The 14,949-nt window shown below is 41.6% G+C and overlaps 1 protein-coding gene across 1 annotated transcript; it reads left to right on the top strand.

Annotated features, from left to right (window-relative positions):
* The first annotated feature begins 17 nt into the window (after positions 1 to 17).
* On the top strand, positions 18 to 14,222 carry KICS2 (KICSTOR subunit 2). Its single transcript, XM_049625900.1, has 3 exons — positions 18 to 264; positions 6,065 to 6,350; positions 13,000 to 14,222. The coding sequence occupies exons 1-3, from the start codon at positions 30 to 32 to the stop codon at positions 13,814 to 13,816; spliced, it is 1,338 nt and encodes a 445-aa protein (XP_049481857.1). The 5' UTR covers positions 18 to 29; the 3' UTR covers positions 13,817 to 14,222.
* The last annotated feature ends 727 nt before the right edge of the window (positions 14,223 to 14,949 follow it).

Genomic DNA, 14,949 nt, shown 5'->3' with positions numbered 1-14,949 from the left:
CACGTGGGTGGAGCTGGATCGCAGCTCGCATGGGGGAGTCTATCCCGCTGGCCGCCCCGGTCCCGGTGGAACAGGCGGTGCTGGAGACGTTCTTCTCTCACCTGGGTATCTTCTCTTACGACAAGGCCAAGGACAATGTGGACAAGGAGCGAGAGGCCAACAAGAGCGCGGGGGGCAGCTGGCTGTCGCTGCTGGCGGCCTTGGCCCACCTGGCCGCGGCCGAGAAGGTCTATCACAGCCTCACCTACCTGGGGCAAAAACTAGGTACCTCCGCCCCGCCCCCCGTGCCCTTTGAGGAGGAAGGAAAGGGGGTCTATTCCCCGATCGGCAGGGGCTTGGGTTCCCTGTCTCTGTCACTTGTAGCCTCAGGCTCAACTTGGCACTCCCAATTCTCCCACCGTTCCCTTCCTTCCCTCGGCTTCCACAAACCCCGCCCACTGGCCTCTGCTGCTGTTAGATTGGCCGCCCGGGTGGATGCTCTTTGCAGGGCTGTGGCACAAACCGATGGGTGTATCCATTTTGCTCAGTGCATGGATTGGTGCCATAAATGAGAAGTTAAGCAAACTGTATGTCTTCACTCTTCTGATCAGTGACACTGTGGCCAGAGGAGCAAAACTTGCCAACACAACCTAGTTATAATTAATGAACACTTTTATCCGGCCTCTTAAGGTTAAGGCCCCTGCGAGTTGCAGATGGAGTCCTACCCCCTCTTCCTAGGCTCTCAATAAATATTTAATGAATGAGGAAATGAATACTGGACAGGAAAGGCAAGAAATATGCCTAACACTAGCAAGAGGGGACTTACGGGGGAAATGGTAAACACTCTTACTCCGTCATAAATCTTGCCCCTGAAAATAAGATGCAAGAGCAACTGATTTTCACTACAGAAACAATTAGTATGAGTAGATCAGGAGGACATAAAATATGTGAAAGCCAAAGGCTATGCATACAGAATATTACGGCTTACAATTATCAGCAATAAATACTATAAATCCCAGAGCTTTCAAAGTTGTGTTAGTATTTTGGCCTATGTTTACACCCTTTCATTATCAGAAAGCACAGGGTTGGGTATGAGTGAAGAACACGTATATACAATGTAGAATAGAAAGGTAAAATTGAGTGCAGATTCCATTTTGATTGTTAACCCCTAGTTTCCTTACATTTCCTGAAAGTGGGCATGTACATACTGCTGTCAGTAAACACCCAAGGGGTAGGGCTTTCTCAGATCTTAACTTCTGCCTTAGCTGTTCAGGTAATGACTTATTTAGTATGTTGACGTATTGGCAAAAACTGGTCAGATAGATTCACCTTGTGTGTTTTTTCCACCCCTTTTTACAGTGGTACTTCTCACAAATTTGCAGTTGATGTTGCAGTATTATTATTCCCCTTTCTACAGATTGGCAGATTGTTTGTGCTCACTGGTGCAGGTAGTTGACAGATCTCAAACTGGAATACCTGCTTTTGAAGTGTCAGATTGTGTTCTTATCCATGTGATTTATAAAAAATTGGCATATGTATTCTACTTTAAATTTACCTTGTATATACAGTTGACCCTTGAGCATTAGGGGCTTGAACTGCCTGGGTCCACTAATACGCGGATTTTTTCCATAAATACAGTACAGTAAATGTATTTTCTCATCCTTTATGATTTTCTTAACATTGTCTCTTCTCTAGTTTATTATAATACAATACATAATACTGTATATATATATGTACAATATATATATGTACAAATAGATGTACAAATATAACATACAAAATGTGTTAATCTACTGTTTATGTTATCAGTAAGGCCTCCAGTCAGTAATAACCTATTAGTAATTAAGTTTTTGGGGAGTCAAAAGGTATACTTGGATTTTCGACTGTGTTGGGGGAGGTCAGCACCCCAACACCCTCCTCTGTCACCCCCAGCTCTGTTCAAAGGTCAACTGTATTTAGAAATGCAGAGGATTCTGGCTGTAAAATTGAAAGTGGGTAATTTTCTGGCAGTTTTTGTTATTTTTAGATTCCCCCACTTCATGAAGAATGGTAATTGACCCCAGTGCCATGATTCTTTTTAAAGCACATGTATGAGAATTTGATAAAACCCCTGGACTTGTATATGGAAAATATATGTGTAATACAGTTTTGCATATAATCTGAGAGGGTTCAGTGGATTTCCTAAAGCCTATTTATACACCCCAGCTTAAAAATCTGCTATTCTAGTTTAAGTTGTATGTGTCTGGTTGGTTTTTGGTAAACAGAACTAGCTGCCTGTGTGTAAGAGCATGTGTGAGACCATCACTGTCCCTGACTTGGTTCTTTGCAATGGCCCTTATTATGTAAAGTGACTAGTTCTGCACAGACGCCCAGCTTGCATGCATGAACCTGAAGGCTGCACCTTGAAACTGACCCAGGAGCAATTTACAGTATGAAACGTGCCCTGGCATGGCTCAGACTCCCAGGTGATCTGTCACTTCTGAGTAAATGTTCTGAAAATGGCATGTTTAATCTCAATGCCTCATAACTTATTCCCATGTGTAGTAATTGTAGGTTCCAGATTTAAAATTTTAACTTTGCAGATATCTTACGGTTTTTTGATACTGAGAGTGTTTGTGATAACGTGCTTACAATATGATTTTGTGATTATTTTGTTGACTCCATTTTCTTAAAACCTTGGGGGAAAATTTTTGTGTTGCCACTTAGACATTCCCATGTTTTTCAAATACTTTGCTAATTAGAATGTATGGTTTTCTTTAAAAAGCAAAACAAAAAGTTTTATGTGTATTTTTAAACATTTAAAACATGGTTCAAAAAAGTGAGTCTTTCTGACTTCACTCTCACGACTAGTGTTCATCAGAGACCTTAGCAGAGAATCCTGTTTATACATGCACATGTCAGCAAACACTATAGGCAAAGGACAGGCCTGACAGGGAGCCTTCTGTTCCTGTATTGGCTCAGTTCTGAAAAACTTTGGGTGGAGTCCTTCCTTATCCTGGAGCTTTCTCTTTCCTTTGAGGGGAGAATATACCTGTTTGGGGATGGCTTAAAATATGCCATCTCAATGCCTTTGGAGGATTTTAGGTCATACTTTTCTCCCTTTGGTTTCATTACCAGAGGGTTTCCTCAACCTCTGGCTGTTGGAATTTAGCATGGTAGAAAATGCCTTAACTTGAGAACTGATGTTTACAAATTATCATTAACAAGAAGCTGTGGGACAAAATACTCAATTAGATATTTTACATACTCCTTTAATATATTGGTTATGTGAAATTTTATCATGTGCGATGGACCACTGAAATCTTGAGAAATAATGAGGATTTAATACATAGAGCCTTCTAGAAATAATTCAAAATAACTGTATTTTGTAAATTCAAAAAATTGAAAAGAGGAAGGTGTCTGATGTCTCTGATTCCTTGTTTCCCAGTATGAAGGAAGGCCCGTCCCCCTTGGATATTCCTTACCAGGATAGTCAACAATAGGATTGTGCTCCTGAGAGATTGGAGAACAGAGACCTGTTTAAAAGAAATGCATTGGTGGTCTCTCCCTTCCTTATAGTGTCCCTTGGTTTTACATATTAGTGATGGTGTTTATTGATAAGCTTTTCACAGTATTTTTGTATTTATGTGGTGTTTCCACTCCCTCAAATAAGGGTAATCTGACAAAGGAAGGTATCCCTTTTTCACCAAGGCCACACTGTTTAACAGCGGAAGGGAGTACAGTTGAAATCACCTAGCTATCTTTCAAATAGATGCTATTCTTTTTTACAGTACGTGAAGCTCCCAATTTACCATAGAGTTTTAGAAGCTCACTTAGTGGTTACAGTTTTCTTATATCAGGTATGAATGGAAGGGAAGGGGATTATGGTTGTGGAATATGTGCTTTGCTCCAGGCACATTACATACCAAATGTTATTTCATTTTGTCTTCTTAGCAACTCTGTTACTAGCTGCGTGTTAAAAAACAACAACGAAGGCTCAGAGTGGCTAAGTCATTTGCACATCACACAGCTTATAAATTCGGAAGCTGAAAGTTGGAACTAAGTCAGACTTCCAGAGCTTTTAGATTTTTTTTTTTAAAGATTTTGTTTTTAAGTAATCTGTACACCTTACATGGGACTTGGACTCACAATCCTGAGATCAAGAGTCACACTCCACTGACTGAGTCAGCCCAGGGATTTTGCTTGGTACTCTATTGCCTTCCTCAGCTAGGAGATTTTTTTCCTGAACTTGGACACAGAGGTCTATTTATTCCATACTGTCGCATCACAAAATCTGCCAAGTTAGACTGAATACAGGCAGGGAAGGAAGGCAAACCCTTCAGGGTACAGTCCTGTGTGGGATGTTAGGCTGGGGTCAATCCACCTGTACCGCATAGTTTTTGCCGCTATTAGCAGGAGGAATGATTTGAATGCTAGTCAGTTTGTTTAGGCAGTATATGGAAGAAAACATTTTTTAAGTATTAGTAGTTTATGGAATAGTAGGAAGGTGACAAAACTTCTGGGTTTGCCCAGGGCTGACGGGGTTCCCAGGACATGGGACTAAGGGTTTTCCGAGAAGCCAGACCTTGAGTGCCAAGACTTGGAAAGTCATGGAAAAACTGGGACAAGGTGGTCACAGTAGTAGGAAGGGATGTAAGATTCATTTCTTGAAACATAAATGGGGCCCTAAACTAAAAACAGCATTGTGAGATGTTTCATTTATTAAGGGGATAGTTTACAAATCCCTTGATACATAATTTTCACTCCTAATTGATATGTTTAGAATAGTGATAAATTTCTTCATTAAACTATTTTGTGTGTATCAATAAAAAATTTAAACTGTCACCCATTTCTGAGGTTTTTATATATTCCTGAGAATTAGTGTTTAAACTTGCCCTATTTCTTTTCATTTTCCTAATGTCTTACCTGTGACCCTTTAGTGGGGTGCAGAATTGCTTAAGAAAACGTCTATGAAGCTGAAGCTGGCTCTATAATTATTAGAAATAGAGCTCATCATGCATTAATACAGAAGTAAGGAAATGCTGTCTGTGCCACTTGATTCTTTTTAACTATTGAAAAGGATGTATCTTTTTTTTTTTTCTTTCTGATTTGCTTTGGAACCCCTGAATTATACCAGCAGTTATTTATAATTGCTTCCTGCTCTTAATAATTCACAGCATGGTGCTTATTTTGTTATAACCTATAATGTCAACCTTGTCAAGAGTACTAAAGATTTCAGGGCACCTGGCTGGCTCAGTGTGTGACTCTTGATCTCGGGGTCATGAGTTCAAGCCCCATGTTGGGCATGGAGATTTTTTTTTAATTTTTAATTTTTAATGTTTACTTTTGAGACAGAGAGAGACAGAACATGAGCGGGGTAGGGGGAGAGAGAGAAGGAGACACAGAATCTGAAGCAGGCTCCAGGCTCTGAGCTGTCAGCACAGAGCCCAATGCGGGGCTCGCATTCACGGACCGTGAGATCATGACCTGAGCCAAAGTTGGACGGTCAACCAACTGAGCCACCCAGGCACCCCAGGCATAGAGATTATTTTAACAAAAGGACTAAAGGTTTTCTTTTTTCCCCTGGGACCCCAGTAGTCTGTGTTCTTGTGTAAGGGAGATACACATATGTGTATTTTCCATTTTCTGGTATGGCTTAAAAGCTAAGGCAAAGGAAAATGCAACTCTAATGCAGAAATAAAATTTCCTGATTTATCAGGAATAACAACAGTGTTTTCCGATCGGGTATTCTTTTTTGTTTTAAATATATTTATGTGGAAGGAGGGCTATTTAGATCCAGGTTGATGTCACTTACTAGGTCAATTATCCTCTGAAATAAATGTGAATCCTCATTGAACCGGGGTGGGGGAGAATCGGTACACGGGTAAAGAAATCATACACAGGTGCATTGCCACACTAATGAGTCGTACCAGGCATTCTTTCTTCTTCCTCGGTGAAATTACGAGTCGCAAAATATTTGAATTGGCGGCTGATGATAACTTACTGAGCTCAGTAGGCTCCACTCCTTTCCATGTGGATGCTGGGAGAGCTTTTGTCCTGCTTTCTCTTCCTTACTTGTCATATGCTAATGTCATTTGCCTACCAGGGGGCCAGTCCTTCTTCAGCAGGAAGGATTCCATCCGCACCATCTACACTTCCCTGCACAACGAGCTGAAGAAGGTGGTGACTGGCCGAGGTGCACTAGGTGGGACCGCCCCTCACGTGGAAGAACTGCTTTCCCACCTGTCAGAGCAGCTCTGCTTCTTCGTTCAGGCCCGGATGGAGATCGCAGACTTCTACGAGAAGATGTACACCCTCAGCCCGCAGAAGTTCATCAATGCTGAAGAGCTCGTTGGCCTCTTGGACACCATCCTCAAGAAGTACAGCTCCAGGTGAGTGTAGGTGAGGAGGGAGGGAGGGACAGGCGTGGCAGCGTCTCCCTCCCATCAGACGAGGTCTTTCCCCCACACTCGTGAAACCCCGTCGTTAAATAACCGTGAAGCGGAGAAATAGTCGTTTTACATTTTATACGTATTAATTAAGCACCAGGTGTACCTTAGGTGCCTTCTTTAGGCGTCATTAAACACCATGCCGGGTGGATACTTCTCCAAACAATGGCCAAAGACCAAGAGTGGAGAAATCCTTAAAAGATGTATTATAACTGATTTTGCTGCTTATAGAAGAGTTCACACGAGCGAATTGTGTATAAAATAATGTGACTTCTTAACAAACCATTATTCAAATAAATGTCCCTTTCAAAATAATCACCTTGCTGAATCATCCACTCATTCCTGCAATGTAACCATTACTTAACACGTGTTGGAAACTCCTTTATAATTGCTTTCAGTGCCTGTGGCATAATTTTGGTTTTGTTTTTAACTTCCTTAGTGGAGACAGGCATCTGTACTTTTGAGGAAGGCATACTTGAACTTTTTTGATAGTCAAAAAGCTATTTGTAGCCAACTTAATTTTTTTTATTATTATTATCTTTTTTTTTTTAATTTTTTTTTTTAACATTTATTTATTTTTGAGACAGAGAGAGACAGAGCATGAACAGGGGAGGGGCAGAGAAAGAGAGGGGGACACAGAATCGGAAGCAGGCTCCAGGCTCCGAGCCGTCAGCCCAGAGCCCGACGTCAGCCCAGAGCCCGACGTCAGCCCAGAGCCCGACGTCAGCCCAGAGCCCGACGTCAGCCCAGAGCCCGACGTCAGCCCAGAGCCCGACGCGGGTCTCGAACTCATGGACTGCGAGATCGTGACCTGAGCTGAAGTCGGACGCTTAACCGACTGAGCCACCCAGGCGCCCCATAACAAGCCTTGATTTTAACAGTGAGGACTACTGGCCTTCTGTGATCTTGCCCCAGTCTCTCTTTTCAAATTCATATACCTCCCATCAAATGCCTTAAATTGTCCCCCAACTTTTAGTAAAAAGGAAGAAGCTTCAACGAGAATTCTTTGAGGATTTTAAGCAGAAGCCAAAAAACATTCCATAATCTAATGTATTCCTGATAAGTATTTGCTATTTCCTACCTTGGTCCCTTATTTGTTTTGCCTGGAATGTCCTTGAACTTCCGAGGGGAAGAACATATCGGTTCCTTCTACCCTTCTAAATTCTCAGCAGGGGGCCCTTTACAAAAGACAAATTAACATGAGGAAAACATACCAGTGTATTTAATGTAAGTTTTACGTGGCAGGGAGCCTTCATAAAATAATGAAGACCCAAGGAAGCTGTGAAACCTGTGTTTTCATGGTACATTTTGTTATAAAACAAGATTCAGCTGAGTACATTTGAAGATGTAAGAGTTGTTGGGAGATGTGCTAGGACAAAAAAGGGAATGAGCCAAGTGTAGAAGGCTGGGGCAACCAGCAAGGCCTGTTCTTTCAGATTCCTCTCTGTGTCCCTGGTCTTTGGAGGTAAGGATGCTCCTTTGCTTAGGGTAGGGGGAGGGCACCTCTCACTTGAGGGTTTTATGACCTGCTTCAGGGGAGGGTCAGGAAGTCTTTCCTGCACATATTCCTCAAATTTATTCAGCATAAAATAGTCAGTATACCAAGATGCCATATCTTGGGATAGTATGTTCTGAACCCCGTCATACTGCATCATGTATCAGTTGCTATTGCCACAATCATTCTGTATAACAGACCATCCTAAAATTCACACTTACAGGCTTGTGAGTCTACTGGAAGTTGGCCTGACAGGCCTGGCTTAGCAAGGTGGCTCTGCTTAACACTGTTGGTCTCACTGGGCTTGTCTTATTACTGTCAGCTTTGGGCTTAGTCTGCTCCACATGTACGCGTTCATTCTGAGCCCGAGGTTAGCGGGGAGGCAGCTACACGGTGGCTATGGCCCAAGTGCAAAAGAATAAGCCCAGCCAAGCTCATTTGAAGCCTTTGCTTGCATCACATCTGTTAACACGTGTTTCCTTTGACCAAAGCAAGTCATGTGGCCCAGGCCATAGTTCAGGGATGGGAAAGTGCACTCTGCCTCTGGCGGGAAGACTTGCAGAGGGTGTGGAATTGCAGGCGATTAAGAATGGGGCCAGGGGGGAACCTGGGTGGCTCAGTCGGTTGAGCATCTGACTCTTGGTTTGGGCTCAGGTCGTGATCTCATGGTTTGTGAGTCTGACCCCATATGGAGCTCCACGCTGACAGTGCAGAGCCTGGAATTCTCTCTCTCTCTCGCCCTCTCTCTAAATAAACTTAAAATAAATAAATAAATAAATAAATAAATAAATAAATAAATAAATAAAAGAATGGGGCCAGAAATGTAAGCCCTCACCTTTACCTGGCTAAATCCTACCTGCTCTTTAAGCTTCATGGCTCAATTCAAATTCTGTCTCCCTTATGGGCTGCATAATCTTTCAACCAAAAGAAATTGCTTTTTCTAAAATCTCATTTTATTTTGTATCTCTCATAAGAGACGTATTACTTCCTACTTGTATCGATTTATAAGTACCTCCTCCTACCATGGAAAGTCCTATAAGGCAGACCTTTGGCTAATGCATCTTGATATCTTCAATGTATTTGTATCTACAAACTAGTAGAAGTTTTTTTTTTTTAATTTTTTGTTTGAGAGAGAGAGAACGTGGGGGGGGAGGAACAGAGGGAGACAGAGAGAGAGAGAGAGAGAGAGAATCTTTTTTTTTTTTTTTTTAATGTTTTTTTATTTTTGAGACAGAGACAGAGCATGAGCAGGGGAGGGACAGAGAGAGAGGGAGACACAGAATCTGAAACAGGCTCCAGGCTCTGAACTGTCAGCACAGAGCCTGACGCGGGGCTTGAACTCACAAACTGTGAGATCATGACCTGAGCCGAAGTTGGACGCTTAACCGACTGAGCCACCCAGGCGCCCCGAGAGAGAGAATCTTAAGCAAGCTTCGTGCTCAGTGCAGAGCCTGATGCAGGACTCGATCTCACAACTATGAAATCATGACCTAAGGCGAACTCAAGAGTTGGATGCTCAACTAACTGAGCCATCCAGGAGCCCCACTAGTAAAAGTTTTAAATGAGAAGAGACTATAGATTTTTGTTCATTATGGTAAAATATACATACTATAAAATTTACCATTTTTTTAAATTAAAAAAATTTTTTTAATATTTATTTATTTTTGAGAGAGAGAGAGAGAGAAAGTGTGAGCAGGGGAGGGGCAGAGAGAGGGAGACACAGAATCTGAAGCAGGCTCCAGGCTCTGAGCTGTCAACACAGAGCCTGACGTGGGGTTCGAACCCACAAACCATGAGATCACGACCCAAGCCAAAGACGCTTAACTGACTGAGCCACGCAGGTGCCCTTGAAATTTACCATTTTAAAATGTATATAATTCTGTGGCATTCAGTACGTTCACACTGTGCTACAGATTGTTTTTAATCATTTTAATCTGACTCCTCACATGCATGGGACTTGCATACTTCTTTTGGAAGGAATTCCTTGATGTGGATTTGTGAAGGAGAGAGTTCTCTCTTACCCGCTTTCTCTCTGTCCCCACTCCCTTTCTCTCTTTCTTTTTTGGCTTTTTTTAGAGCAGATGTTCTTTGCAAATAGTTGTCAATTTATTCTGTATTCAGGCTCTTCCAACCTCGCTGCCATAGCTGAGGTATATATTTTGGATTACGACAATTTAACAGATCCCCCTATAGTGTGAGTTGTAAATAGTCATGAGGCACAGAACAGAATGGAAATGGGGAAATGATACATCATAATGCTAATCTCAAAGTCTTGGCAGAATAACTAACATGAATTTTTGGCTCTTCTTTAGGATGAAAAATAGCTTCGAAATTCACATTCATCCTAATAAATGTGGAACATATAAACAGTTTTAGTTTATGTTTGTGGAAGAGCTTGTTCAGAATTCTTTCTGAAGATTAGTACAGAGAATTCATGTTCTTTCAGAGAGAACGTTGGATATAAATGATGATTTCCAATGAGGCAGAAAAATGGAGTATTGTTATTTGTGGTAGAATTGTCTTCAATCTCATACCGTCTTCCTATTATTGACAGTCTTTATTATGTTCTGAGTTCCTTGGCAAATTTTCTCGATACCCATGATTATAGAATCTTGTGGTGTTTTAAGGTCATTAAGTGTCAAAGGGCCTAAAGGCTAAGGTGGTAGGAACATTTCTTACCCTTCAAAGGTTTTGAGACGTGCTATAGTGGGGTTGTGTGTGTGCATGTGTATTAGACTTTCTTAATGTTTACTTCAAGCATGTAATCTTTGGAGAGTCCAAATTAGTTAATTAATTATTAATTAAGTATATGAGCTGGGGATTTGAAATCTGGTTTATGTCTCTGATTCCCGCCCCCCCCCCCCCCCCGACTTTTTTAAGTTTATTTATTTCTTTTGAGAGAGAGCACAAGCTGGGAAGGGGCAGAGAGACAGAATCCCAAGCAGGCTCCACACTGTCAGCGCAGAGCCTGACATGTGGCTTGAACCCACGGACTGCAAGATCATGACCTGAGTGAGCTAAGATCAACAGTTGGATGCTTAACTGACTAAGCCACCCAGGCACCCCATCTTTCTGATTCTTTGAATGTATTATTAGACTAAAACCTTCCACTACCCATGTTTTAGCTTCCTTCTCTTGAAGGATATTGAAGGGAAAATACTGGCGATAGAAAAAAAAAAATAATGTGTGGTCATGTGAATAACTACATCCTACTTATCACATCAGTTTCTATCTTAAAATATCCAACCTAATATGGACTCTCTAATTAATTTTTAATAATCCCTCTAATTAATGTTTAAATGGATTTTTTAAAACTCTAGGTCTATTTGTGATGATTTTTTTCCTTCACTTTTTAATTGATAACCAGCATTTTCCTCTTCAACGGGGGCCAAGAGAGCCATATGAGAAGCCTCTGCCTTGTTGACAGTGAAGCAATTAACTTATGTGGGTTCAGGCCTGTAAATCATCTCCCATGGTGCCTGGGGCATAGGATATGCTCAGTAAATGCTAGATCTTGCCCACATATTTGAAATCAGGGTCACTTGCAGTTGCTTTGGATCTTTAGGAAGAGTATAAGGGCTTGGCGTTGGCTCCTGGAGAAGGAGAGAGCATCAGGCCAGAGAGACACTAATCACCCCCTGGGCATTTTTCAGAAGACTGAGCAAGAAAGCTCTACATGGTCCATACAGAGAGGACCTTCCTTGCCATTGTTACAGAATTTTATTTAGATCACAAACAACAGAATCAATGAGGCAGAAAGTAAGATTCAAATCTTCACATAGTTGGTTTACCATGTTTACTGAATCTCTGCTCTGTGCCATATGTTTTAGAGATAAAGGAGTGTAGGAAGTAGGCAGTGTTGACTTGTCCTCAGGGAGGAGCTCAAAGCAAAGGTGACCATGTGTCCCAGTTTGCCTGGCAAATTATGCAGTGAAGCTACTAACGTGGAAGACAGGTATTAAGAAACAAGAAGAGTAAATTGGCTGACTAGTGTGGACGTGAACGGAGAAGACCTTTCCAAGGAAATGACTCTGAATAGGAAACCTGAAGCATCAGAAATAGGCATTGATGGGAAAGGGTCATGTTCTCACTTGCCTCAGGCTCTTCACACTTCGCCTTTTCCCCCTGTTCCTGAAGGGGACATACTCCCACTCCTCTCCCCTCCCGCTGCACAATATTACTGTTAGAAAAAATGTTTTACAAACAGCAGGTAGCAGTCCATGAGTTGTAAAGTTAATTTAGTGAATAGTGATCCAATTTAAAACAAGTAAATATTGAAATATTAGATTTTTTTAAATTTAGCTACTACTTTGTTTTTAACTGTGACTAAAATATGAAGGAGGGGCACCTGGGAGGCTCAGTCGGCTAAACATCCGACTCTTGATTTTAGCTCAGGTCGTGATCTCATGGTTTGTGAGTTCGAACCCCATATTGAGCTCTGGGCTGACCGTGTGGAGCCTGCTTCGGATTCTCTGTCTCCCTTTCTCTCTGCCGCTCCCCTGCTCGTGCTCTCTCTCTCAAAAGTAAATAAACATTAAATATGAAGGAAATTTGGGGACTAGGATTGAATAAGAGCTTACCTTCTGGAGTTACTATGGAGTTACCATAATACCTTGTGGAGTTACTAAGCACATTAAGTAAGTTTATATGTGTTACGTACACATTTAAGATATGTTTTAGTGACTTTGTTTTTCTTTTTACCTGTGCTTCTTTAGGACTACATCCTGAAAAAGAGGATGCCTTGTTTTAATATTTATGTGAGTTATATAATTCCCAGAATGAATAAAATAGGTTAGGAAAGAAGTACAGCTAATTTCATTTCTTTGTATTTGAAAGGAAGGTAACCATGACTCTCATGTTCTGTTTAAATGTCAGGCTATTTCCACAGGAGGATATGATGCTGACATAACTCTGAGACGGTGAAGTTACGTCAGAACAACTTTTTAAATAAATCGGCATGCAGCCCTTCAACCTTTCCTTCCCCTGCCCCCAAACATAATGTTACTTGTCTGGCCACAGTGTGTTGTTTTGAGGGTAGAAAATGTCAATGTGGAGTAACATTTCCACTTATTTCTATTAATTTCCCTTCCCCTTTAGATTTCACCACCCCATCCTCAGTCCTTTGGAAAGCAGTTTCCAGCTGGAAGTCGACGTCCTGAGTCATCTCCTGAAGGCCCAGGCTCAGGTCTCCGAGTGGAAGTTCCTCCCGTCTCTGGTGAACTTGCACAGTGCTCACACCAAGCTGCAGACTTGGGGCCAGATCTTTGAAAAGCAGCGGGAGACCAAGAAACATCTGTTTGGAGGGCAGTCTCAGAAGGCCGTTCAGCCCCCACACCTTTTCCTTTGGCTGATGAAACTCAAAAACATGCTTCTTGCCAAGTTTAGCTTTTACTTTCACGAGGCATTGAGCCGACAAACGACTCCTTCAGAAATGAAAACGTTGACTGCAAAAGCCAACCCAGACTTCTTTGGGAAGATTTCCAGCTTCATCAGGAAGTATGATGCTGCCAATGTGTCCTTAATCTTTGACAACCGAGGTTCCGAGAGCTTTCAGGGTCATGGCTATCACCACCCCCATTCCTACAGAGAGGCTCCCAAGGGTGTGGACCAGTATCCAGCTGTGGTGTCTCTGCCCAGCGACAGGCCAGTCATGCACTGGCCCAATGTCATCATGATCATGACAGACCGCATGTCCGACCTGAACAGCTTGGAGAAAGTGGTCCACTTCTATGATGACAAAGTTCAGAGCACCTACTTCCTAACCCGCCCAGAACCTCACTTTACCATCGTTGTCATCTTTGAGTCAAAGAAATCTGAAAGAGACTCCCACTTTATTTCCTTCCTCAATGAGCTCTCACTTGCCCTTAAGAACCCCAAAGTTTTTGCAAGTCTGAAACCTGGCTCCAAAGGCTAGCAGGTGATTTGTGTGAAAGGTTTTCAAGACTGGAAATTGTGTTCTTAATTGCTCTAATGATCTACTGTGTTCTATGATTAGAGTTTCCATCCATTCATGCTTCTCCCAGAGCTAAATTAGAGACAGATCCTCCCTAATTGTGTCGCACACTTTATAAGCAATTAAGGCCAATTGAATTAAGTATCCAAAGAGTAATCTAGGAAGTGATCATGACTACTGTGTATAACCGTGGTACAGCGAAGTTCTTTCGGTACTTCTCCTATTTTCCTGTATTTCACGTAGACTGAATATTTATTAGCCTTTGATTTTTCTTTCCACATGTTTTATATTGTTCTAAACTTTCTGTTTTAATGCAATTCCAAATGCTTTCTCCTTTCCCTTCCTTCCGGGATGAGTAATTGGGATATTAAATGGCCTTTTCAGAATCAAGGACTGTACGTTTTCTATCTCATAAATTAGCAAAGTTAACATAAAATTATTTTATGATTCTCATCAACAAATTAATATTTTGGATGCCAAAGCTAGTGTCTTGGTGAAAAATAGCCATCAGTTATTGAAATTAAAGGTGAACCAGAGTGGTCCCATAACATCAGGTGTTTAACAGTTCAGAAGATCTGCAGAAACTTTAATAGTCATGGGCTCTTTTTTGGGGTGATCTACACACCTAACTGCATTTCTTCTTACCCTTGAAAAGTTTGAATTTTTCATTCTGTTTGAAAGTTAGCAGAAGCCATTACGTGGGGTTTCTTCATTATTCAGTATATTATCTGCTTGGCTTTCTGTTTATCACCTTTCTGCTGAAAGGCACGTTTATGTTTGACTCCACTCTCTGCTTCCTCTTCGGCTGGAAAAGCATGTAGTCTTAGTTTTTCGTCCACTTTTAGACATTCATGCAACTCAGCCTGCTTTTATAATGTCAAAATGTTGGTCTTGATACCTTGTGCTTGCTAAAAATCAGTTGTGTGTGCCAAAGACCTCTTCATAGTTGAATAATCAGATGAGTACTTAAGCACATCAGAACTTGAGTTTCATGCCTGTCTCCTCCAAATTATTTTTAGAAGCGGTGATGTCTCTTAACACATGCCGCCTTCACACTTTCCTTCCGCAGGTGTTCCTGGGGTAGTAGATGGACC

The sequence above is a fragment of the Panthera uncia genome, chromosome B4 (assembly GCF_023721935.1).
Source record: "Panthera uncia isolate 11264 chromosome B4, Puncia_PCG_1.0, whole genome shotgun sequence".
NCBI lineage: Eukaryota > Metazoa > Chordata > Mammalia > Carnivora > Felidae > Panthera > Panthera uncia.
This window is presented reverse-complemented; position numbering and strand designations above follow the sequence as displayed.

What these genes read in the sequence shown, in the direction of transcription:
- KICS2 (XM_049625900.1), top strand. Translation starts at nt 30, where the DNA reads ATGGGGGAGTCTATCCCGCTGGCCGCCCCGGTCCCGGTGGAACAGGCG. An exon ending in CTACCTGGGGCAAAAACTAG is followed by an intron (nt 265 to 6,064) that starts GTACCTCCGCCC and finishes TTTGCCTACCAG; the next exon opens with GGGGCCAGTCCTTCTTCAGC. An exon ending in CTCAAGAAGTACAGCTCCAG is followed by an intron (nt 6,351 to 12,999) that starts GTGAGTGTAGGT and finishes CTTCCCCTTTAG; the next exon opens with ATTTCACCACCCCATCCTCA.